General features: G+C 45.3%; 1 protein-coding gene and 1 long non-coding RNA gene across 2 annotated transcripts in view; one reads left to right on the forward strand and one right to left on the reverse strand.

Moving 5' to 3' along the window:
• The window catches only part of LOC126536393 (protein SGT1 homolog), a 35,414-nt gene extending 16,329 nt beyond the window's left edge, over window positions 1–19,085 (reverse strand). Inside the window, exons 1-6 of the mRNA XM_050183331.2 lie at window positions 18,911–19,085; window positions 18,774–18,822; window positions 17,792–17,882; window positions 17,643–17,715; window positions 17,510–17,580; window positions 11,904–12,012 (exon numbers count right to left, since the gene is read on the reverse strand). Coding sequence (XP_050039288.1) covers window positions 11,904–12,012; window positions 17,510–17,580; window positions 17,643–17,715; window positions 17,792–17,882; window positions 18,774–18,822; window positions 18,911–18,939 — 422 coding nt within the window. The 5' untranslated portion in view covers window positions 18,940–19,085. The remainder of the gene's footprint in view (window positions 1–11,903; window positions 12,013–17,509; window positions 17,581–17,642; window positions 17,716–17,791; window positions 17,883–18,773; window positions 18,823–18,910) is intronic.
• Window positions 19,086–19,373: 288 nt separating this feature from the next.
• LOC126536396 (uncharacterized) lies at window positions 19,374–22,747 on the forward strand. The gene is made up of 2 exons (XR_007600651.3): window positions 19,374–19,545; window positions 22,583–22,747. It is a non-coding gene; the product is annotated as an uncharacterized lncRNA (long non-coding RNA).
• Window positions 22,748–23,410: the final 663 nt, after the last annotated feature.

Raw genomic sequence — 23,410 nt, forward strand, 5'->3', positions numbered from 1 at the left:
CAAATTCAATATTTTGGGGAGTTTACCCTACCATACCCCCTTAAGATTGCTTACATGCGGGAATGAAAGCATTGTAGTTGCCTTGGGGAAATGTTTTTGCTTAGGTATTCATGTGGGAGTGATGTGGATTTAGGACAACAGTCTGGTGGGTGGATTTTTCAAAAAAGAAAAAAAGAAAAAAAAAAAAAAGAAAGCGGCAGCAGTCACGTGACCACTGAAGTGCTAATTGGAGCACTGGTCGAAGCTATACTGTGGCAGTGATGCAAGTTACACTTCGTGTTTTGGAGCAGCTTTCGAAGCAGAAAATTTGGCTGTTTGGAGCAAGCAAACAATGCTTTAGAGCAGGAAATTACTGCTCTGTTGCAAAGAGGAAGCTCTGTATGCAGTTAAAACACTACAAGTCCATACTTTCTGAATAATTGCATTCATTAGACTATACTAAGAAGCAAGTTTTTATTCTGCTGTTCCACATTTTTTATATATAAGATGACAAATGCAGATTTAACAATAATTTAAAGTTAATTGTGCATTTTCACAAAGAATTAATTCCCTCAAGTTGTCTTCTTGGCTTTGTTGCACATTTCATCTGCTGAACGTTTAATTTGCTAAAGCGTTTCCCCTGCTAAAATCCGTCCACAAGTTAAATATATACAGCCACCCAATTCTATAATAGAATTATGTACCATGACAAGCTCACGCACTTGAAGCGCATGACCGAAGTTGCAGCGTATCATCCACTGGGACGTTTTATTCACAGCTACTTGTCTGCCTGTGGTGAAGCAAGGACAATGACAGTGACTACCTGGGTGGCGCGGCGCAGACAGAAAGAGCACGAGGTGGAGGCGGCAGGGAAAGAAAATGGAAGAGGAGGTAGCAGGCTCGAGTGCAGCGAGGGAAAAAAAATGAAGACTGGTTCGACACGGCATTCGAGGAGCCGAGGTATACCGAGAGGACTGCCCAGGTGAACCCCTAGGCAACCTCCCGACTGTTCGCGCTACTACGGATGTCGTCTAGTGCCGCTACTACCTGACCGCAAATGTTCCTGGCCAGTACTGTTCCTGGTCAATCTGATCTCTCGCCATTCCTGAACATTCGGGCTGCCCACCGCTCAATCAGCACTTCGGCAAGTCTACATGCTACATTTTGCTCAGCGACCTAATCGTCCCATCACAGGCGCGTCCTACTGAGGACAAGGACGTGAGCACAAGCAAGAACCTGTAGCGTAGGGACTTAGCATACATGTATAGCATGTATTTTAGTGTACCGTTCTGTTTGTATAGCGCACGATAGAGTGCTTAGTCCTAATATAAGTTATTTATCAACCTAAACATCCATGGCTTCATCCTTCACCGCACCGCACATCAGCAAACATGACTGTCCATAATCTTTACTCTACATTTCTGGCATCAGCGAGAGGACGAATCTCTTGTTAACGCCTTGCGAGAGTCACTGTTTATGGGCAGTGGTTGAAGATGGATGCCGAAAAGCTGACAGGCCTTAGTAAAGAGTTGGGACGGACAGGAAAGACATTGCAGCAGTGGACAGAGAAGGAATAGGAGAGAGAAAGCGAGATATTTGCGCTAGATCATGAAGCTGCCAAGAAGGATCACGACAGTTAAAGCGAAACGCCAGTTGCTTGAGCTACGGCTATGCTCACAAGAATGGCTGTGTCAGCAGTCAAGGTTTTTGGAGTCCGCACAATACCAGCTTTCAATGAATTCCGGGATGAGCTTGACGCTTATGTTCAGAGGTTCGAGTGAGTAGCCGTTGACCAAGGATGGCCTCATGACAGGTGGGGTCTATCCCCAAATTTGTGCCTCATGGGGGAGGCTCCCACTGTCGTTGGATGCATGTCCAACGAAGATGCAACTGACGTTGCAAAGCTGAAGTCAATATTGCTTCAGAGGTTAAGGTACATCAAAGAGGGTTACCCAGTCAATTTCAGAGAGGCCAAACCCGAAAATGGAGAAACAGTGTCAATGTGCAGGCAGGCTGCTTCGTTATTTTGACCACTGGCAAGAGCTGGCCAAAACCGAAAGCACATGATGCCTCGAAAGACAGGCTTGTCTCTGAACAATTTTTGCATCGATGAGACCAGAAGCTTGCGGTATTTTTGAAGGAGCTAGGTTGTAAAGATTTGGTCACAATTTGGCCACAACAGCGGATCAGTGTCTCGAAGCCTAAGGCCCAACACATCTGGCTAGAGGCTAAGAGGAGGATGTGTATGTGAAGAGTGGGGCGGCGTCACAAGAGCCAACAGGCGCTCAAGGAAAGCCTTATTGCTTCATGTGCAATAAACGAGGCCACAAGCTATCCGACTGTTGGTCTGGAGCCACAGGAAGTTGATCCGTAAGTAATATGAAAGGGAAAAAGCCGCAGAGCTGCCCCAAAAGCATGAAGGAGCACAATGAGGCTTTGTGTTCTGGTTATGAATGTGGCCAAACAATGCAAGAAAGCACTCTGCACGAACAGTGCCGAATTGCAACAGAACCTGAAGACACAAAGTTGGTTCGAGTGCAGAAAGACCCGTCAGTCCTGTGTCGAACAGAACGAATGCCGACAGTGCCAGGCTACCTGGAAGGTCAATCTGTGACCATTCTCACAGATCCAGGTTACGACACAGAAATCTCAAAACACGTACTTGTTCCATCTGAAAAGCTTCTTGGGAAAACTGGGATTGTTTATTAGACAGTTCTGCTATCAGTCGACATCAGTCTGCTAGACAGTCTATATCAACTTCTGCTTCCAGAAGCAGAAGTTGATATCGACTGCGCATTCTTCAGGGGCATGGTACTTCTTATATGCATGGAGCGGCCACTGTACGACATGTTGGGCAAGATCAACAGCGTCTGCCCCTCTCTCGAGTTGCATGGAAGCGAAGCCGTGCTAAAGCCTGAAGGATTTACAGATGGCTGTCTACAATGCAAGGACAACACTGATCCTGTTTGCCACGATGATGTGGCAGCTGTATTACAATCTGGTGGCAAAGAATCGCCAAAGCTGCCAGTAGTCATGCCAAGCCTGTTGGACGCTGGTCCCAAAAGATTGGCGACAATGCAAAAGGACGATCGAAGCCTCAGTGGTTGCTTCGACACAATCGACAACTGCCACATTCACCATCAACGAATTTCTCTACAGGCGTTACATGTCCGCAACACAGAGAAGTGGAACAGCTCGTTGTTCCGAAGGGCCTTCAAGCATCCGTCCTGAATATTGCACACAAAGGCATACTTTCCAGTCACCAACGGATAAAGAGGACTGTGCATAGGGTTTCAGAAGAATTCTACTGGCCTGGTGTTCAAGCAGAAGTCACGCTGTTTGTGAAGTCTCGAGAGATTTGTCAGACTACCTCCCAAAACGTGTAGGGCACGTACCTTTAGGAAACATGCTGATCACGAATACTCCTTTCCAGTGTGGCGGTATAGACATCATTGGACCCGTCACCCACATTGGCCAGTGGTAACCGATATGTCATAGCTAAGGGGGACTTTGCAACCAGTTATCCAGACGCAGTTACGTTGCCAAGCATCGCCACCAAAAGAATTGCCGAGGCATTGCTTGAGACGGTTTCCAGGGTTAGATTTCCGCGAGAAATAGTGACCAACCAAGGTACACAATTCACCTCGCAATTCACGAGAGTTAAGCTGCCTGCTGTCCTTTAAACAGCTACCGACCCATGCCTTAATACCCAATGGCGAATGGTGTAGTGGAACGCTTCAACGGAATGTTGAAGCAAATGATCCAGAGGATGTAAGAAAGCCTGAAAAATTGGAACCGATACTTAGCCCCACAAACAAGCTTGGGTTTCTCGCCTTTTGATCTGCTACATGGTCGCTACGTACGAGGACTGATGGCAATCCTCAAGGAGCCATGGTCGGAAAGTTAACTGCATGACGAGACGAAAACATATGGCTACATTGTGGAGCTGCAAGAACGGTTACACCAAACGTAACTTGCCCATGAGGTGCTTCGAAGGTGACCCAGAAGCAGTATTGTGACCAGAAGACGAAGGTTCAACACCTTGCCATGGGAGACAAAGTGTTACTTCTGCTCCCATCCAACAACAATACTGACCTGGAAGGGATCTTTTACCATTATTGACAAGAGAAGCGACATCGACTTCGTTGTAGACTTAGGGACACGAGCAGGTACCTTCTGCATCAATCTCCTTAAAGAGTATGGGGAGTGGGAGTCATTGGCGCCGGCAGAACACCAAGCTGCTGTCGTGGTCAACACCCACGAAGGTGTTGAAAATAGCGACCCTCAATTTATTGTACTCAAGAAGAAAGATGTGTACCAGAATGTAAAGAGTGCCATGGACTTGCCAGTAGAGCAAGACGATCAAGCAAAGGATACGATGCGTGCATTTCAAGACATTCTTAGATGTTCCTGGCAAGACTCATGTCACTGAATGCAAACTAAGACTGACCACAGAAGCGCCAGTGCACTTGCGCCAATATTTAGCACCTTTTGCAGTTGAAAGGCCATTGAACACGAAATACAGGAAATGCTGAAACAAAGCATCATCGAACCTTCACACCCACCACACCAATCACCGATAGTAGTAGTTAAGAAGAAAGACAGCAGCATGCATCTGTGCATTGATTTCAGGCAATTAAATCAAGTGCTCATAGACAATGAACCGATTCCACGGGTTGACATGATGTTTGTCAAGCTGGGAAAGGGTAGCTATTTCTCAAAGTTTGATTTCACAATGCATATTTGAAGGTACCAATGCAACCAGAGAGCAAGCAGATGATCGCCTTCCAGTCAGCATTGGGCCTGTACCAGTTCCAATTCATGCCATTCGGCATCAAGACTGCACCAGCTGTCTTCACATGGCTGATGAGGAAGGTAGTGCGCGACATCCCCAATATTTACCACTATTTTGACAACGTGCTAATTGCTACAGAAACAGGGGAGCGACATGTTCATACTCCGAAGTTTTTTTCCAACAAGTGAAGAACGTTGGCCCGACCATCAAACCCTCAAAAAGTGAAGTTGGATTCACTTCTGTGAAGTTTCTAGGACATATTGTAGGCCAAGGTGCCTTACATTTACAGCCAGAGACTGAAGAAAATAGAAGCTGCCACGAGATCCACTAAAAGGAGGTTCTCTAATTTATTGGCTCTACCAGTCATTAGCGAGACTGTGCCAAATTATGCCAAATTATTCCGAAGTATCAGCACCCCTCACAGAACCGACTCACAAGTGGGCACCCAACAAATTCACATGGGAGACGTGCCATCAGGAAGCCTTCGACGAACTTCGACACATGCTTTCTGCGCAGCCCAGATTCAGAGCAGCAGTTTGTGCTGTGTACAGACACCTCATCAACAAGCCTGGGAGCTGTCCTACTACAACGTCGTGACAGGGCCTTGCACCCGGTTGCATATGCAAGCCGGAAGCTACTACCCAGAGAGACGTGCTACTCCACCGTAGGACAGGAAGGCCTCACCCTTGTAAGGGCCATCCAAACATTTCACACGTTCCGCTACGGGAAGCGTTTCATTTTGCAAACACCACAAACCATTTGCGTACATTAATTCTGCTAAGCATGTCAACAAAAGAGCGCTCTGCTGGAGTTTGCTAGTCATGGAGTACGACATCACTGTAGAGTATATCAAAGGCAGTGATAACGTTGTCGCCAACTACCTAAGCAAAGTCTCGTAGCTCTCTCAAGTACGAAACAGACTATGTGCTGATGTTACTGCTTCTGTGTATCATGTGCGCGCGCTTTAGAAATGTGGGAACAGCATAAAAGACAACTTTCATATGTGTGCGATAAGTGCCGGTGAAACTAGTGGTCTTTCTGCAAGCAAACTTCTCAAGGCAAAAGTTTTGGATGAGGGGTAGTGTGGTGAAACACAATGACGACGACATTGACTACCTGTGCAGTGTCGCAGACAAGAGGAGGATGAGGTGGCGACAGCAGGGAAAGAAAAAAAGGAGGTAGCAGGCTTGAGCACAGCAGAGGCAGGAAAAAGACTGGTTCGACACAGCATTCCAGGAACCGAGGTATACTGAGAGGGCTGGTCGGGTGAACAGCTGGGCAACCTCCTGACCGTTCACGCTCCTGTGGATGTCTGTGTCCAGTGTGGCTACCACCTGTCGCCAACTGTTTTCGGCCAGTACAGCTTCCTGGTCAATCTAATCTCTCACCATTCCTGAACGTTCAGGCTGCCACCGCTGCTTACCCAGCACTTCGGCAAGTCCACATGCCATGCGAGTCCACATGCTCAGCGTCCAAATCGTTCTGTCACGGGCATGCCCTACTGAAGACAAGGACATGAGCACGAGCAAGAACTTGTAGTGTAGGGACTTGACATGCATGTCTAGCATGTATTTTATTTACTGCGAGACGTGTGCACTGTTCCGTTTCTATGACGTACGGTAGAGTGCTTAGTCCTAATATATGTTATTTACCAACATAAACGTCCACAGCTCCATCCTTCACCGTACATCAACAAATGCGACGGTCCGCAATCTACACTACAATGCCCCACTGCAAGGCACCGACGCACTTTCTGGTTGGCACTTGCAGAGTATTAGGAAAAAATTTGGCAGCTGTACTATATATATCAACGCTATATAGTACAACCGAAATTACTAGCCAAGTCAGTTGGTCAAGCTGATCAGAAGTGATAAGCATGGCAAATTGAGATGAAACAGAAACAAGAGTTTTTTTTGTGCTGTCCTTGCAGGAATAGCACCCGTGTTGTGAGACTTCTGTGTCCGAGTCTACTTCCTTGTCCTGCACTTTCGCAAATTGTTTCCATACATGGGCTGCCAAATCGTAATAACATTTGCAGTATGCACTTTTTGAAACTGCTAAGTGATCACGAAAAAGGTGTGTAGAGCAGCTGTGCCCACACAATCATGCCATCACCATAATACTGTTGAGCCCAAATACAACGGCCCAACTTGAGATGAACTTTTGCTTAAAACGAACGAGCTGTGCTACCGTCAAAATATACATCTTAATGGCATAAAATAGCACGTAAACAAACGTGTTGGAGCCCTGCCAATCTGTTACAGCGAACGCACAACGTAAACTCGCCGCAGCGATGCGAAATAATGACGACCGTTGACCCTTTTGCGCGCGCGCGCACTCTGTTTTCCCAAACCTACTCAGGTTCTGTTTTGGGCTTCCCAACTCTCCCTGCCATCATGCACTATACCCACGACTGTTGGCAGGTAATGTCCAAGATCACCCTCCCATTTGTCCTCTCAACTCCGCTCTCCTCTCCTCACTCTTGCACTCCCTCGCTGTCTTGGCGAGCGTGCTACGGCACTGGCTAAATTTCAGAAATTTTGTGTTCTAGTCATTGCCGCGAAGCAGGCCTCTCCGCACTAGTCTCCATGCTTCCTTGCTTCGTTCTAGTCTGGCCAGAATTGTAATTCAGGATGGCGGACAGGAAGGCTGTCCCTACAGCGGTAACAAAAAGCACCAACATGGCAACGAAAAGCGCTAACATGGCAACGAAGCGAGCAATTTCTCAAGGCACTAAAAACTGCGAGTTGGTGAAGTACAACGTGTACAAATCAACCATCTCGACGATTATAAAGAACAAGAAAAAAATCGCCTGCTCTGCCGGCGACTCAACAGAAAGTGCCTGCGGAAGGCCACCTATGCGGATGTAGAGTACGCGCTGCTAAAAGCTACACGGAGCAGGACGTGTATAACACAGACAAACCTGTGTTTTATCAGATGCTGCTGGACAGTATGGACGACATGAAAGGCGACTCATGTGCTGGCGGCAAGCACAGTAAAGTGCACGTTGCAGTACTTCTGTGCATGAATATGGATGGCGGCGACTGGTGCGTGCCCTTTGTAATCTGAAAATCAAAGAAGCTGCATTGCTTTCGGAGCTGTGTACCTGTGTGCTATAGGCACAATACTAAGGCATGGATGACGCGCAATTTATTCGCAGAGTGGCTGGGCAAGTGACTGCAACATGCAGAGGCAAGGAAGGTGCATGCTCTTTGTGCTTGACAACTGCTCAGCGCACAACGTGCGAACTTCTGACAGCAGTTGGTCTACTGTTCCTGCCGCCAAATACCACTTCGAATGTGCAGCTGATTGATTTGGGCATAATACATGCATTTAAGGCATCGTATAGGCACCACATTGTGGAGCTCTTGGTCATCGTTGCCGACCACCCGGCCGCCAACTTGCCGCTTCGAGTTGCACTGTATTTAGCCGTTGAGATGGCAAAGTGGCCTGGGCAGAGGCGATGGCTGCTTGCGTGCGAAACTGCTTCCACAAGGCCAGCTTCATTGATGCAGTGCCTGGTGCCAAGCCTGATGCTTCTGAAGGTGAGGTCCGGAGGCGATTTGTGGCAGCGCGTCGTCAACTCTGACATGGGGGGCGACGACACCGATTAGGATTAGTTTATTTCTGCTGATGAAGACGCTGATATTGCAGAACCGTGCACAGACGAGGGCATCACTTGCATAGTGCGGGTAGAGAGCGATACAGAGGAATCAGATGACAATGAAACTTCAGAGCCAGCACCCATAAGCGTGCCTGTAGCAATGAGCTACATAGAGAGCCTCAGGCAACTTTATGCAGAGGGCCTCGGCGAAGAGCGTACTTCTGCTTTAAATATGTCGCTGCTTACTACGAACTTCGGGCTATAACGAACAGACGACACGTAACGCTCAGGTTCATTATAAGTTATTTCTGAACTACAAGCACCAGATGTGAAGCACCAATGCAAGGTGTGAAGATACGGATGGATCGCAAAACGGGTAAACATATGCAATATTTACAGTATCAAGAAATCATTTATCATGAAGTGCACGAGTTTACAAGGCACTAATGCAAGAAAAAGCATTTCAGCCAACTAGTCATTGCAATGTGCATGCCACTGATTTTTTGTGCCTGTTGATTATTTGGACTTTCCTGCGACACTTCTGCGTTATCCTAGACACTGGCGCATCGAGAAAGAGGGGCTCCCGAGCCCTTCCCGAGACATGCTCATACTCCAGTGCCGACAAAGTTGAATGTACAGGCTCTCATCCGTTTTTACTGCATTTTTACAGTGAAGTTGCATATGGCTAGGGCATTTCTGTCCGTTGTCCACGAACGAACTGCGAACTACCCCGTTGGCGCCTCTCAGCGGAACCGTGCATACACGTTTGTGCCACTGCTCGTGTGTTCCTCTTCTCCTACAGCTGGCTCCGTTGCCGCTCATTGCTTAACCCTTTGCGGTCCATTGTCGGGTCCCTCCCGATAACACAACACGGCCGCAGCAGTCCGCTGTCAGCCACTGCCCGACAAGCTTTTTCGTGGTTGAATCGTGCACACGTTTCTTCATTATGCATGATGCACCATCTTTTAAGGAATAAATTAACTTCTTTTATTTGAGCTTTTCTTTTTTTCAATACTACATGGCGGTGCTTGTGTAATTAAATATTCAAGTGCTATGTAGACCTAGCTATGTTTCCATGCCACTTGCAGCGAAGCATCGCTGTCTTCTTGCCGAGTGTCTTCTACGGTGATAATTCTAGAGCTTTTAGCGGAAGCGAAGAAGATTTTAGTGAGGAAGAGAACTATGTGCCTCCATTAAATTAAGACAGCGATTCTACAGAAGCCAGAGACAAAGGTGACGACAGCGCTGCAGACAGTGGCTCTGTTGCTGTGCAAAACTGGCAGCAATAATCCTGGACTATACACGGGAGAACACTTAGAGCATTTCCACACGCTGAGCAAGTATCACCGAAAGACTTTGGGACAAAAAGCAACTGCGAAAAGAAGCATCCTGCGAGTTTCTTTTTTCGTAGTTGTTTTCTTTCATGGTGTCCAAAACAAACGAAATAGTTTAGGAGCGGAACGACCACAAAGGAGGTAAAAGTTTCGGACCTCAAAGGATAAATTAAGGAGGTATGAGTTATTCACTGGCAAGGGGAAACTGTCGACATCATCAACTACTAATTCGACGGTTACACCGGCGTTACGTGCATCAGTCGAGTCGATTTGCGCGCTGAAGGAGTTACCATATACACGCGGAATGACATAGCCGCCGCCATCGTGCTGTACGACGTTTGAGCTGACTTGTGCGCTATGAAGTCTGACTGCAGGATGGCTTTTGCCACTGTGTGCGTTCAACCTGGCTCTCCCAAGCACGACAGAGGACTTATTGAATGACCACTTTGGATGGCTGCTCAATCCAGCCGAAGACTCAAACTGCAGCTCTTGTCATTGGAGACAACGTCGACGTGTTGTGGCCAGATGGCCATTGGCTGCCCTCGTTTAGTCCAAACACAAGGCGCTCGTGCTTGGACTTAACCTCCACCAAGAACCTGTCCAACATCGTCACCTAACCCTTGGCCACGTCCAATAGTTACCACAAAGCTATAGTAACTCGTGTGAAATAATAAACACCAAAGTACTTATGTATCTGTGTTGTACATTATACCATCCATACGTCTTTGCTGGTCATCCACATTCAGAGTAGAATGGCTTCAGATTTTTATTTGCTTTTCTGTCTGCCCGACTATTTGGAGCAAGTGCGTGCCAGTGGAGGTACGGCACAATCTCTGCAATGGACAATTTAGCACAGCACGTAGCAACATTTCTTTCATGGCGCAGTTGAGTGCAATTCGCACAGCACTTGCATCACTGCTATGGTTGTCTTACCCAAAGCTTTAGATAACAGCGGAGAGAAGGTTACTGCGAATTCTAAGAAGAGCAACGGCAGAGGGCTAAGCATACCGCATGATAACTGGGGAGATGTGAAAGTACCTAGTGACAGATAAAAGAATTTCCAATGAGGAGTATGCAGGGTGTTCAGCAACAGCCATTCTGATGCATGACAAACTCCCGTTTTTGGAGTGTAATAAAAAATTCCTAGCCTGCACACTCATGATGCCCTTGGCTCACATGAACAGGTTGCATTAAAAGAGAAAATAAATATTCAATGATTTGCTGTACTTTGTGGAATTCTTGCACCACCATACCATCTAAACGAGTTGGCAGCTATCTGACGAAGTAAAAAAGTTGCAAGATGCAATATCTGTTAGTACCTGTGTGACGGTAGCAAACTCCTTAAATTTATAAATAAGGAACTAACAAAGGTGAACACACTGCGAGGTCCCGACACATTCAGTGGGCTGCCACACATTTTGAACAAATCCTGTACAAGAACACCTACACACGAAGCATAGTCTTTCTTGTAATGTAACCCACATATGCAGTTGTATTGTGCCCTTAGTTTTCTTTTAAAATTTTTTCCCGGAAGGCCTGATAAATGCCTGTGAATAAAATAGATGCGAGCATATTCCCGTTAGATGGTCACTGCAGAAATGTCAAAATTTGGATGAGTCACCCACTTGAAACTTTTAAAGCTTTAGAAACCGGTCATCGGCCAATTTTATGCCCACTCCAGGACGAAGGCCTCTCCAAATTGGTTGCCAAATTTGATCGCGTTAACCCCGGGAATGACTCCGGGGCCAGCATCTTGCTCTCCGATTCCTTACAATAGATACGTGGAACCAAGGTTTGAGTGCACATATTGGATGAGGTCCTCCAGTAACTGAGACATTTTCAAATTGCTATCCGAATATAAACACGGGACACAGCCTTTGTCACATCTCAACAGTAAGGAAACCCGAGACGAACTATCGCATGCTCACTACTGAATACGAATGAGGTTATGCACTTATGCAACATGTACCCTGACATTTACCAAGCTGGAAATTTTAAAACTCATGGGTTATGTGTGCAATAGGGAAAAGTAATTAATGTGTTTACATTGTGTTATGTTACTTCCGATACTCTTTTTTACATGGAAACTGCTACTTCCGTCGCAGCAAGGCCTTAAAAATGTAAGGAAGATTCTGTCTTCACCTGCCTTGTCGGCAAATTTTGTAATGCTCAAATGAGAACAGTGACTCACCGAATCTTTGCAGGTGCAGGTGGAACCACAACAGTTTCCTTTGCTTTCTCAAGGAGCTTGATCTCTTCCTTGCACTTCTCAATCCATACAGCAAACTCCGAGTCAGCACCTATAAGCCAAGAAGATATAGGGACATGCGACTACAAAGTTTCTGGCCAATGGCAAAGCTTAACAGCAGGCTTCTATTCGAGCTCGAAGCATATACCTGCTGCAGTCACGACAGCAGAATTTGTCTTTGCCTAGCTGTTAACACAGTGCAACTAAGCTAAGCCTATTTGAGTTCGATAATACCAGTCTGAAAATTCGGTACCAATATCAATCCTCTGGGGTTAAACTGTCGTGCAGCCAGCGAGCAGCTTCTACTTTTGTCAGAATTCTCAGCGAGTGGTGGTGGAACTGCGCCCAGCACTCTGGTTTAACATCCATTGCTCTGACTGACCAGTCAAAATTTCAGATTTTTTTGCAAACCTTGAGCATTCCTTTATCACAGGGGCAAATATTTCGATTTTCTGAACTTGCACATCACTTTTCTGACTTTTCTAATTAGCTGTCGACAAAATTTTGGTGGGAAATCTTGCGTCAAGAGGCTATCACAGCACAAAGTGCAATTTTGCATTGATGCAATGCCACCATTTTGGAACCACCAAAAAAAAGGAGAGATCTGAGCTTCAGATAACTACAGTGCCATATTCTGTTGAGCAGAAATAACAGAAGTAAACAAACAATGAAAGAACTAGTGTCACTATTCATTACCGCTACCACAGGGACACAGGAAGTGCTCCTTATTGGCCGATTCAGACAGTGGCAAGCTGTGCATTTTTTTCACCTCTGCGAAGTCTGGCGAATATTGTAGGATGAGTCTCTGGCTCACGAAAGTTTATTAATATGTTCAAATTTCAAAATTAGTGAACTTAGAATTGAAAATGGCGAGAGGGTCATATCGAAAAAAAAAAGGGGGGCGGGCTTAATTATGTGTGCACTTCTGGCAAAGATTAATAGTGGCAGTGTTTCTTTTCTTCCATTTCCTTTTTACAGTGAAGCTGTTTACCTGGTGGACCTGTATGAATGAACCGTTTGTGTGGTCTAGTAGGGGGGTATCTGGGCTGGCTAACGTTTGTAAAGTGAACAAAAAAGATGGTGACTGGGATTATATGGGCTGGCTAACGTCTATAATGTGAACAAGGAGGAGGAGGAACGGTAGTACGGCGCAGGAGAAAGGACACGATTTCACCGCGCGCGGCACCTGTGCAGTGGGGGAGTGAACTCGCGCTGAAATCAGTGGCTAGGAACCATAGCTTGATACTGTACCATTGCAGGCACATTATATGCCTTTGCTCACTTGATGCCAGGTTTTGCCTTTTGTACTCACAATTTAGTACTTGTATGGCCATGCAACACTGAATTATCACAGAACAGCTATCCCAGCCAGCTCACCTTCCTGCAAATCTATGCTTGGAGAGTTTTAAGAGCACATTAACATTCATTTTGGATTTGCTCAGAAATGAAGCCACTGAATCTAGTGCTTGCCGAGTGATAATGGAAGTTCATTAGCGCGAACCCCCAATATATGTGCCAATTAACATGCTGCACATGCTAATGACAATTTATGTCAACCTAGTAACTGCAAGTTTCCTATCATCGTTTAAGAAATGTAAATAGCACATGCATAGAAATTACATGGTCATGTGTAAAAGACTAGAAGTAGTCACCACAATGGCTCAACAGATATCCTCAATGTACGCAATCAATAATTACAATAGTTATGCAAGGTGATAATTCTGCAGTGCACAGTATGTAAATTTAATGTTAGTAGTATAACGGAGGTTATCTAATAAATATACCCAGTGTCTACAGAATACCTTGAAATGGTTTGACAGATGGTTTGACATGCCAGAGTGACAGATGCGGATGAGCAAGTGATGCACACACAAGCAGCCTTTGTGTGTCCACTTCCTAATCCGCATCTTGTAATAATGCTTATATGTAGCATGTCTTAAAGGGCCCTCACCAGGTCTGGCCATCTTGAGATTAATAGCACAGCGAATAAAATGTGTGCTCATGATCATGTCTGCTAAGAATTACATCGCTACGCACCATGGAAATAGCTGAAATTTCAAACTAAACCCCGTTTGCCAACACAACCAAATGCCTTTGTTTTACTTCGTACTGCAGCAGGAGAGGTACTTCCATTTCGTCTGCTTGTTCCCATGACATGCAGTCATGTGCATGCAAGCTAAGAGCGAAACTCATTCTCTACTGTGTTCCCATGTGCGATGACGCTCTGATCTGCTTACATCTGCCTCAGTGTGTGTAGCACCGATTCAAACTACTAGTCTGGTGTTCTCGTGCGTGTTCTTATTCTCGTGTTCTCTCGCAAAATCGTGCGCTGCGTGTAATGAGACAAGCGCAACAGCTCCCGTGCACAACCGTTAGCTCAAGTACACCGCGCAGCATAAGAGCGCACGAAGAACACCCGTGATATATGCATCACGTGACCATCTAGCTCCAGTATAGGAGAGCACAGGGAAGGAATTGCACTTGGGGAGGCCAGACAGCGCAACTGGAGCGTGTCCTTGTTGGCGGTGACACTCGCCTCCCGAAATCATGGGTTCGTGGCACTGAAACATTTATCTGCTATTAAGGGACCAATTTGAAAAACTTGTGTCAGGAAACTCTGAAGAGGGCACATAACTTCTGATGTATAACCAAAATTTGGAGGACGCTTAAGCTTAGCCTTTAAGAGCAGAACGTGACAGCATCCAAAGATCCCCGACTGCTTCTCGCACTTCCCGGCAACTGCAGCATGTATAACCGTAATGTTTACTGGGAAACGTTCACGGCGAACTCTATGTACGAAGGCAGGCTTTCCAATAGAAATGCGGCCTCTTGCATGGGCCGCAATGCGTTGGAAGCGAGCGCCATCTGGAAGCATTTCAAAGAAGCGGGCGCGTCGCTCCGTGGACTCCCTAGATATTTACACGCCGATGTGCTCATATGGTGGACGCCATCTCCTGCCTAGCCATTGTAGAAATGCTGGAAAAGGGGCTTGAGTTTTAGCGTAACAAAATTAAGTTCTCATATATTCAAATTACAATCCAAGAGCTACCATGTCTGCATAGGTTGTCTGCAAGTTGTAATTTATGATTTTTCCATGTATTTTAGCTTAAGAAATTCAATTCAGTCAATTCCTTGCATCACATGGAAGGCCTGGGTGTGCGGGGTTCGAAAATCTTTTTGCTGAAACAATGTCCGACACCAGATGCGGGACACCAGCACCGGATTTTCCGCGACACGGGCTCATTAACGCTATCGTGTTACATTTGGTATGTGGCTTGGTGAGGGGCCCTTTAACAAGGCCAAACCTTAATGCTTATCTGCCATGTAGGTCTGGTGTTCAAGAATGGCGAGCGGTAGGTTGGTTGGCGGTTAGCATAATTACCCCTTTAAGGGGTCCCTGAAACTTTTTGCACGCCAAGACACAGGTCATCTTTTAAGGAAAGCTTTCTCGAAGATTTCATGTCAGCATGCTATAATGCGGATTCTAGTGGTTAAACATTACCCTCCCCTCAAGCCAGGGTGTTCCCCTTCAACCTTTGCACCTTAATGGCCATCGGTATATACGGCCTCCAAGCGGCGACGAAAGTGTTTCTACTCCTGGTTGATTTGAACCGAGCGTCCTCGAGTCTCTTTCCTACAGTTTTTATTGTTAGGCTTGGGCTGCATAGAGCAAAACAATGTTAAACTGCACACAGCAGATGCAGCCGCAATGGCACTATGCACAATGTTCTGTAGTTATTTTTGAATGCTACATAAAGCAAGACAAGAATTGGAAGATGCCTAAGCTTTGCCTTTAAGAATGGAACGCGATAGCATTTAAAGATCCCCGAATGCTGCTCACGCCTCCCGGCAACTGCAGCTCACATAACTAATGTTTACTGGGAAACGCTGGCGGTGAACACTATGCACAGAGATTTCTGGTAGAAATGCGGCCTCTTGCATGGGTCGCAGACGCACAGAGGCGAGTGCCATCTGGATGGTGTTACAAGGAACAGGGCATCCTGCTCTATGAATAGTAGAAATACTGGAAAAGGAGTTTGTGTTTGAGTTTCAGTGTAACAGAATTATGTTTTGGCATATATTCAAATTACAATGCAATGCTATTACGTTTATATGTTGCAAGTTGTACTGACAATTTTTCCGACGCATTTTACTTTGACAAATTCAATTAGTTCAGTAACGCTTTTGAGTTGTACTCTCCGGAGAGCCTGTGTGGTTGGTCGGAATAATTTTTTGCTCACAAGACTGTCAACACAAGACGCGGACGCCAGATTTTCTGCAACATAGGGCCTTTACTGCTTTCTTGCTACTCTAAAATGTTAAATTAAAAAAAGAAACAAGAAAGGAAATAGAGAAACAAGAAAAGTACATCTATCAGAAATGGAACCCGCACTTTCCATGTGGAAGGTGGAGATCGTATCAATACACCAAAGTCTAAATCAAGATGGTGGCTTTCTGGCAGATATTACATTTAAAGCATTCATTTTGCTTTGAGACAATTTTTTTCCAAATCTCTACTTGTGAGGATATTTTGCTGCTGTAATTATGGGCATATATACAATACGTGGCTCTGACAAATACAGAACCTGTGCTTATTGCCGAAAGCACCTTTCTTAAAACTGCGGGTGACTGCCGCGTTGACGAAGGAAGTTGACGTTGACATTGATATGCACTCATCGAATCTTCTGAAGCATGTAGCCACTGCAGCTTACTCCCTGCAAGCACTTTCAGTGCAAGACAAGCATAATACAGTTCTGGTACCATCGTTGTTCCTGCTGCCAAAGAAGACATCGCTGCTCCTATTTTATAGGAGCCCCTTGGCATCCTACCTGCTGACTGATTAGCAGAGCTGTAGCAGACAATCTGCATTCTCTGGTGCAAGTAGGCCATTAGTTTGAAGAAATGTATAGATTTATTACGTTTGTGTACGTATTTTCAAGGGTACACAAATTACCATACATACATATGATATTGAAGATAAGCTTAATGCATCAGCATGTTTCAAGCATTCCTGATGACACAACATGGTTAGCCAACTGGATAGCTCGCCCAGCTGACGTCACCCACCCTCATTAATTAGCAGGGGGCGGGGCAGCTGAAAACTAGGGAGTGGCGCCGCTGTGATCTGTTACGATGGAAATTTTAAGACCTTGTAATTAATTGCATGCTTTACGAGGAGTGCTTAAACGTGTCAATGACCGCAAAGACCTGCACTTGATAGCTCGCCTGATGTCACACCCTCACTGCATAGCAGGGGGCGGGCCAGCGGAAAAAGGGGGCGGTGGCGCTGCGATCCGCAACGATCTACATTTTTATAACAATCTAATAAATTGCATTCTTTACGTAGAGTGCTTAAATGTGTCACTTCATGGCCAGAAGAACCCGCACTAATGACAGAGTATGTTTGTACCAAATTGTCAAAACTTTCTCGGGGTCCTTTTAAACTAGCGAGGATAAAAATATTGAACTAACCGCTGAATGAGACACTGGCAAATAAACACTGATAATGTAATTCCTGCAATTTTCATTACACGAGAAAAAAAACTTACCATCAAGCAGCAAGCCTTCTTCCAGGACTTCTTTTGCTTTGTCATATTTGTCTAAGTGGAACAATGCTTGTCTGCAAAGCAAGCAAATAAAGATAAATGTCAAGACTAACACCAAACAAATGATAGAACCTACCCTTTCCTGAAGAGAAGCTTGGCACTTTTCTTGCACCCACGTTCAAAAGCTTTGTCCACATCCGTGGCTGCCCCTAGATAATTATTGAAATTTGACGTTGACAAGGTGATACATAGGAATATGGGCTTGAAAGGGTCTAAGTTTCGTACCTTCCCAGTTTCCAAGCTTAAAATGGGCATGTGACCTTTTTACATAGACTTCACCATTGCTGGGGTCTTCTTCCACTGCCTTGTTGTAAAGCTGGAAATACGTTTTAAAAAACGTCAAGGTAATACCTAGGGAATCTGAAGTCATAAGCAAAGCTAACAAAGAAGTCTTCGCCGAGTGGATGCATTGGGCACTGCAATAAGTGGTACTGTCACGTGGCCAGCAAGACCATATAAAGGTAATGGCGAATTCGGCAAATCGCACCGTTGCGCACGGGGGCGCCTGAATGCGCCGTTTCATCCAATCATGGTCGCACCAGGGCTCCACGATGCGCATCGGTGCAATTTGCCGAATGCGCTGTAACATCATGTTAGGGCTGACTAATGCTTATCAGTTGTCAATGTCATTTCCATACCCCGCGCGTTGAACCAAAATTTCGGAAAGAACGCAAACAATATTCACAACTGCATACTCTTCTCACGTTAATTTTGCTTACTTTGACTGACTCAACGCAAGGAAGCGTGCATGGCCCTTGGCTTAGGAATAACTAATGCACTAAGCGTAACCAGTTTCTTATCTGTTTTGCAACAATATATTTAGTGGGAAAAGTTGCAGTTTCAGTGTTAGAGGGCAAAGTTTTGAAAACGCTAGTACGTCTGTCCAAACAACTTGGTACAGGGTCCTTAGTGCGCTTTTTTTTTTTTTTTTTTTTTTTTTATCCCAGGCCAACTAGCGCGCATTGGTAACATGTCAATGTCACGCCCACAAGCTGTCTCCGCTTACATTTAATTAGTCATTGCACGGGCACTCCACACAAATGCGGCCCTTGACGCCCTGAAAAGTTCTGCCAGACGTAGGGGTCTTAAGTCGGTACTAAGAGTAGCGCGTGGGGAGCCAGCGTTGTAATTTCGGTAAGTACAATTCTGTTAGTAAAGCACATAAAGCTCAGACAAGCAAAGTGATGAAACAAAAAGGCCGACTCACGTTCAGTGCTTCTGCGTAGTTTTCGTCGACGAATGCACTGTTAGCTTTGCTGCAAAGTGACACAAAGGGTGTGTAAAAGCGCACATGGCAGTAAACAATACATCGCGGACCAAGGCACTAATTCGATGCGCACTCACCTGATAACGTCTACACTTGTCCCAGCCATGACTCTCAAACTTCAGAGTTCTCTGGCCCTCGCAGCGAATGCGACAACCGAACGCGCGCTCCAAAGACGCTAACAGTGCCTCGCTCACACGACTGCCTGCACACTCGCACGGCTGCGATTAGCTGCAATCAGCCACAACCGCGGTCTCCGAGATGTTATATCTCGGCTCTTTTCAAATACAGATGTCAAGTGGCGCTATCATCGGCAGAGTTGAGTTCGAAAAGCATGCCCTCCTCGTCCCAAACTTCCCGACGATACTTCCATCATAGTTACAGAATTTAATCTCAAAGGACACATTTTTTTGTACTGGAATCAGAAAAATTACGTCATAGCCGCCTTATTTTTTTTATAGTTAGCAGTCAAAATAGATGGCGGTCTAGGTCCTGTCTAGGTCATAGAGTTTCCTACAAAAATTACTTTTTGTAGGAAAGGCCGTGTCTGCTGTGCCCGGGGCACAGCAGACGAAAGGTGCCCGAAATGTCTACGTTCACCTATGACGTCACGTCCGCTATAACCCATGATGTCACATCCGCTCATTTCCATGGCGGCCGTCTTACGGAGCCGGCTGCGCTGCGAAACGGTCCGTATTCCATGCCCACTTAGAGCGTGAGTAATTCATCTTTCCACGCTATATGCGTGTAATAAAGGATTGGGGCTGTGAGCAGTTTGATGCGTTACCATTAGGTACCTTGTGCGCATATTTTGCCTCCTGGCCGCGTCAAATTGCAGCCGGCATGTGGAATGGGCCGTGGCATCTTATATGGAGCTGCTCATGTGAGTGGTATTGCCTCCGTCAGGATCGTCAGTGCGTGCACCGAACCATTCAGTAGTCTGGTTCAGGGGAGGATGCGCGAAAGAACGAGGACGTAAGAAAACACTGGCATGACGAGCTGTTCCGTCAGATCGCGTTACATCGCGCTTTTTTTCTAAGACCATCTCGCTCGAGCGAGAGGATCTTAGAACAGCATTACTACTGCTTTTTTACAGCTTTGCAGCGGCTCATTTAATCATCACCTGCATTCTTTTAATAATACAAATGACATCGCTGCGCGGAAGAGCGTCTCTTGAAGTTTCCAAACAAGAGCCAATGCCGCCGTGCCTGCTGCATACACGCTTGCCTTTCCTAACGCAGTTAAGACGCGGCACTAGCTCTGCTACTGCGTGATACAGGGTCACTGTGATAAGAAAATTAAAAAGAACAAACGAAATTAAGGCAGAAAATGTCAAACGTTGCCAAGCGTGATAAACGGACCTGCCTCGCTAGATGAGTTGAAGAAATCGGCGTCCTGAAGTCAGCTTCGCCGCAGTAGACTAGTGTTACGCGTTGAAGCATGTCAGAACTGAAGAGTGACCGCTTTCACCGACATAAATAATATGTGTTCCTTAATGATGTACGCGTGCACCTGCCGTCTCCTGTTACATTACGCGCGCCGAGGCGCCTAAGTGTACTGGCCGGCCTTCAGCGCTATTTCGGACGTGGCTGTGATGCTTTGAACCGTTGGTTTGTCGACCTCGTAAGCCAGTTAATGTTTACACGGCCATTTTTTTCTGAGCTGTTGATTTCTTCCATAATAGCTACGTAATTTCGTAGTTTCCTGTTCAACTGCTTTGGTCATATGCGAGTCAAGGTTGTTCTCTTTAGCCGAGCGCAGTTTTGGAAAGCGAAACGACGCTCTTGCATCAGCATATAGTGCCGTCGCCCATTTACAACACAGTCAATCAATGTAATTTTGTATGTCACTGGGAAACCGCCGAACGCAGGGAACTCACTTGCATGCGGGGAACTGCATAACTAGCCACGGGATTACCGTGCCTCTTGGGAAGCTGCTTTGCATCAAAGGCCAGGTACCCTTGCTATGATTCACCGCAACATATTTTGTATGTCTTACCGCTTAACATATTTGTATTGCGGTGAAGCTAACCTTACGGAACCGAATTTCGCAACGCTTTTTAGACTCCTGCATCTCTACCAGCCACTACCAAACGCTTGTCAGTACGTCTCTTGGCAAAGGTCCAGGTAAATCTCCCCTGTTGGGAGTTTGGGGGACTCACGTATATGAAAACTGCCAAGGAAAGCAGTTGCCCTGATGAAGGCACGCTCCCCTGTCGAAACATTTGCACCAGCCTGTCCGACCACCGTTATCACCGCAACATATTTGTGTGTTGCGGTGAAGCATGCCGTTATTGGGAAAGATTTACGTGAATCTGGAATGTATGGTTTCTGTCAGCGACTAACCTAATGTTCCACTCTCATCAAAGCAGATTTTCGTGGCAGGATGCATGATGTCTTGAGAACTTTTGTTGGCTAAAGCCATACATGCCAGGTTAGCTCTTGTCACAATAATACGCTTTACCGCAATACACAAGAGGCCCCGCTGCAGGACACGCCCGCCGTAGTTAGCCAAAACCTTATGTGACGGTTCACTGCAAAACACCTCCTGTATTGTGGTGAATCGTAATAAAGCACATTTGTCAGTTTAGAATGTAAAGACCCTTGCCCTTCGCTTTTGTAATAATATGACTCAGTTTAATGAGAACATGTATTCACTGCTAAAAACATCCACATTGAAATGGAGATATGAACACTGATGGCAGCCTATGTGATGTTTTATCCCTTTACTTTTTTGTGTACCTGTCACGCTGCCATTATTAAATTTTCCTGTACTTCGTTAGGTGCTGACGTACATAACATTACATCACAAAGAGCCACTGTGTAATTAGTGTTCAAGGACCAGTGTGGTGGCTTTTCTCAAGAAAGGTTTGGGTTATTTTGTTGTGAAGGTTTTTTTTAGAGAGGTCACTTTCTGAGAAGAAATCAGATGTCAGGAAATAGACCTCAGTGGCACAGTAATCTTGGCTGCCTTTTGCTCAAACGTGCCCTAGACATAATTGAGTGATTTGCACTGGCAACTGGACAGCAGCCTTAGCTTGGGAGACCAGTGATACGGCATATTTTATCAAACTAGGCGACACATAGCATTACCAGTCCGAACAGAGACCTGTTTAAATGTTTGTCACCTTTAACACCTACATTTTCGACCATGATTTCAGAAAAATCTGTAGCACATTTAGAACCTAGATTTTAAATGCTGTATAAGTTGGCTTCTTGTTCACTGAAGTTGTGCTCAGCTTCTGTCCAAACGGGAGAGCACTTCTGCATAGCTTATTAGGGAACATTCTTATTTACATACCTTCTTTTTATTTATCTCGCCTACAATCACGATTAGCACATGAATGTGTTGTGCATTTATCTAACTTACAATGCCATGTTCAACAGCACAGTGCATGTAGCTTGTGTTGGTTCATTCAAGCTAAGCATTGCTACAGCCTTTAACTGTAGGTATCATGGTATGAGAGCAGAGAAATGGATATGCAAAGACAGTTGGGCACACTGAGACAACATCTTTGTTGCGTGTGAAAAGGTGACAGATACACAATATGGGGAGAACGCATGCACTTTCATATTTTCTCGCGCTCAAAAAAAGCCGGAGGAATAAGGTTTCTTCACTGTGCCATAGAAACTATATGTTTGCTCTCAAAGGTAATTCTGATTCATTGGATATGTTCCTGTGCTGTGTTTATTTTCTTGAGTGTGCTTTAGTTTTTGCACGTTAATGTTTCAAACTCGTTTTTATTTTTACAGACTGAACATCCCACATCTTGGTTTGACTTCCTGGTACAGGATACTTGCACTTAGCATGGAGTGATGAAGCAGAGCAGTGTACTTTTATTAAATGTGCAGATTTTAGCAGTATAACAGCAGTTCATTAAAAAAACGTGTGCTGAAAATAAAGTGTTCTTACCCACATTCCTCGTTGTCTATTTATTTATTTATTAATACTGTCAACCCTCATAGAGGGTCATAACAGAGAGGACAATACAATTACATAAATCAAATATGGACAATGTCAATGTACGTAAAGTTGCTTAACACTTGTCAATTCACAGTTAATAAGATGTTCACTTGAATGCTGTTCAGCACACTTCTGACGTTTATCAAAATACGTACAATGAATATCAAGTCGCACATATCACTTGGCACTTCAAAACTAAATCGAAAACTCCCATAAATATGCCTCAGCAGCATTTTCAAAGTCGGTGACATCTTTTAGGCTAACAATAGCGTTTGGCAATTGGTTCCACATTTCTATCGCATCCAGGAAAAATGAGTATCGATATGTATCACTGTTGGTATGCTCCGGCTTTATGACGTAGTCGTGGTTAGTTCGCGGGTATCTTTTGTCTGGAGCATGTAGATATTTGAGCTTATCAATCTTAAGTTGATCCTGCATTATTTGATAAAGCACCTTCAGCCTATATTTTTTCCTACGTACCTCAAGAAGATCGAAGTTGCAACGCTGTAACATAAGCGTGACCGATTCCTTCCTTCGTTATGTCGAACAAATAAAACGCGCCGCCAGACTCTTTCCAACTTCCTCTTAAGCGTCACTTGATGGGGACTCCAAACAAC

Source organism: Dermacentor andersoni, chromosome 4, assembly GCF_023375885.2.
Source record: "Dermacentor andersoni chromosome 4, qqDerAnde1_hic_scaffold, whole genome shotgun sequence".
Lineage (NCBI taxonomy): Eukaryota > Metazoa > Arthropoda > Arachnida > Ixodida > Ixodidae > Dermacentor > Dermacentor andersoni.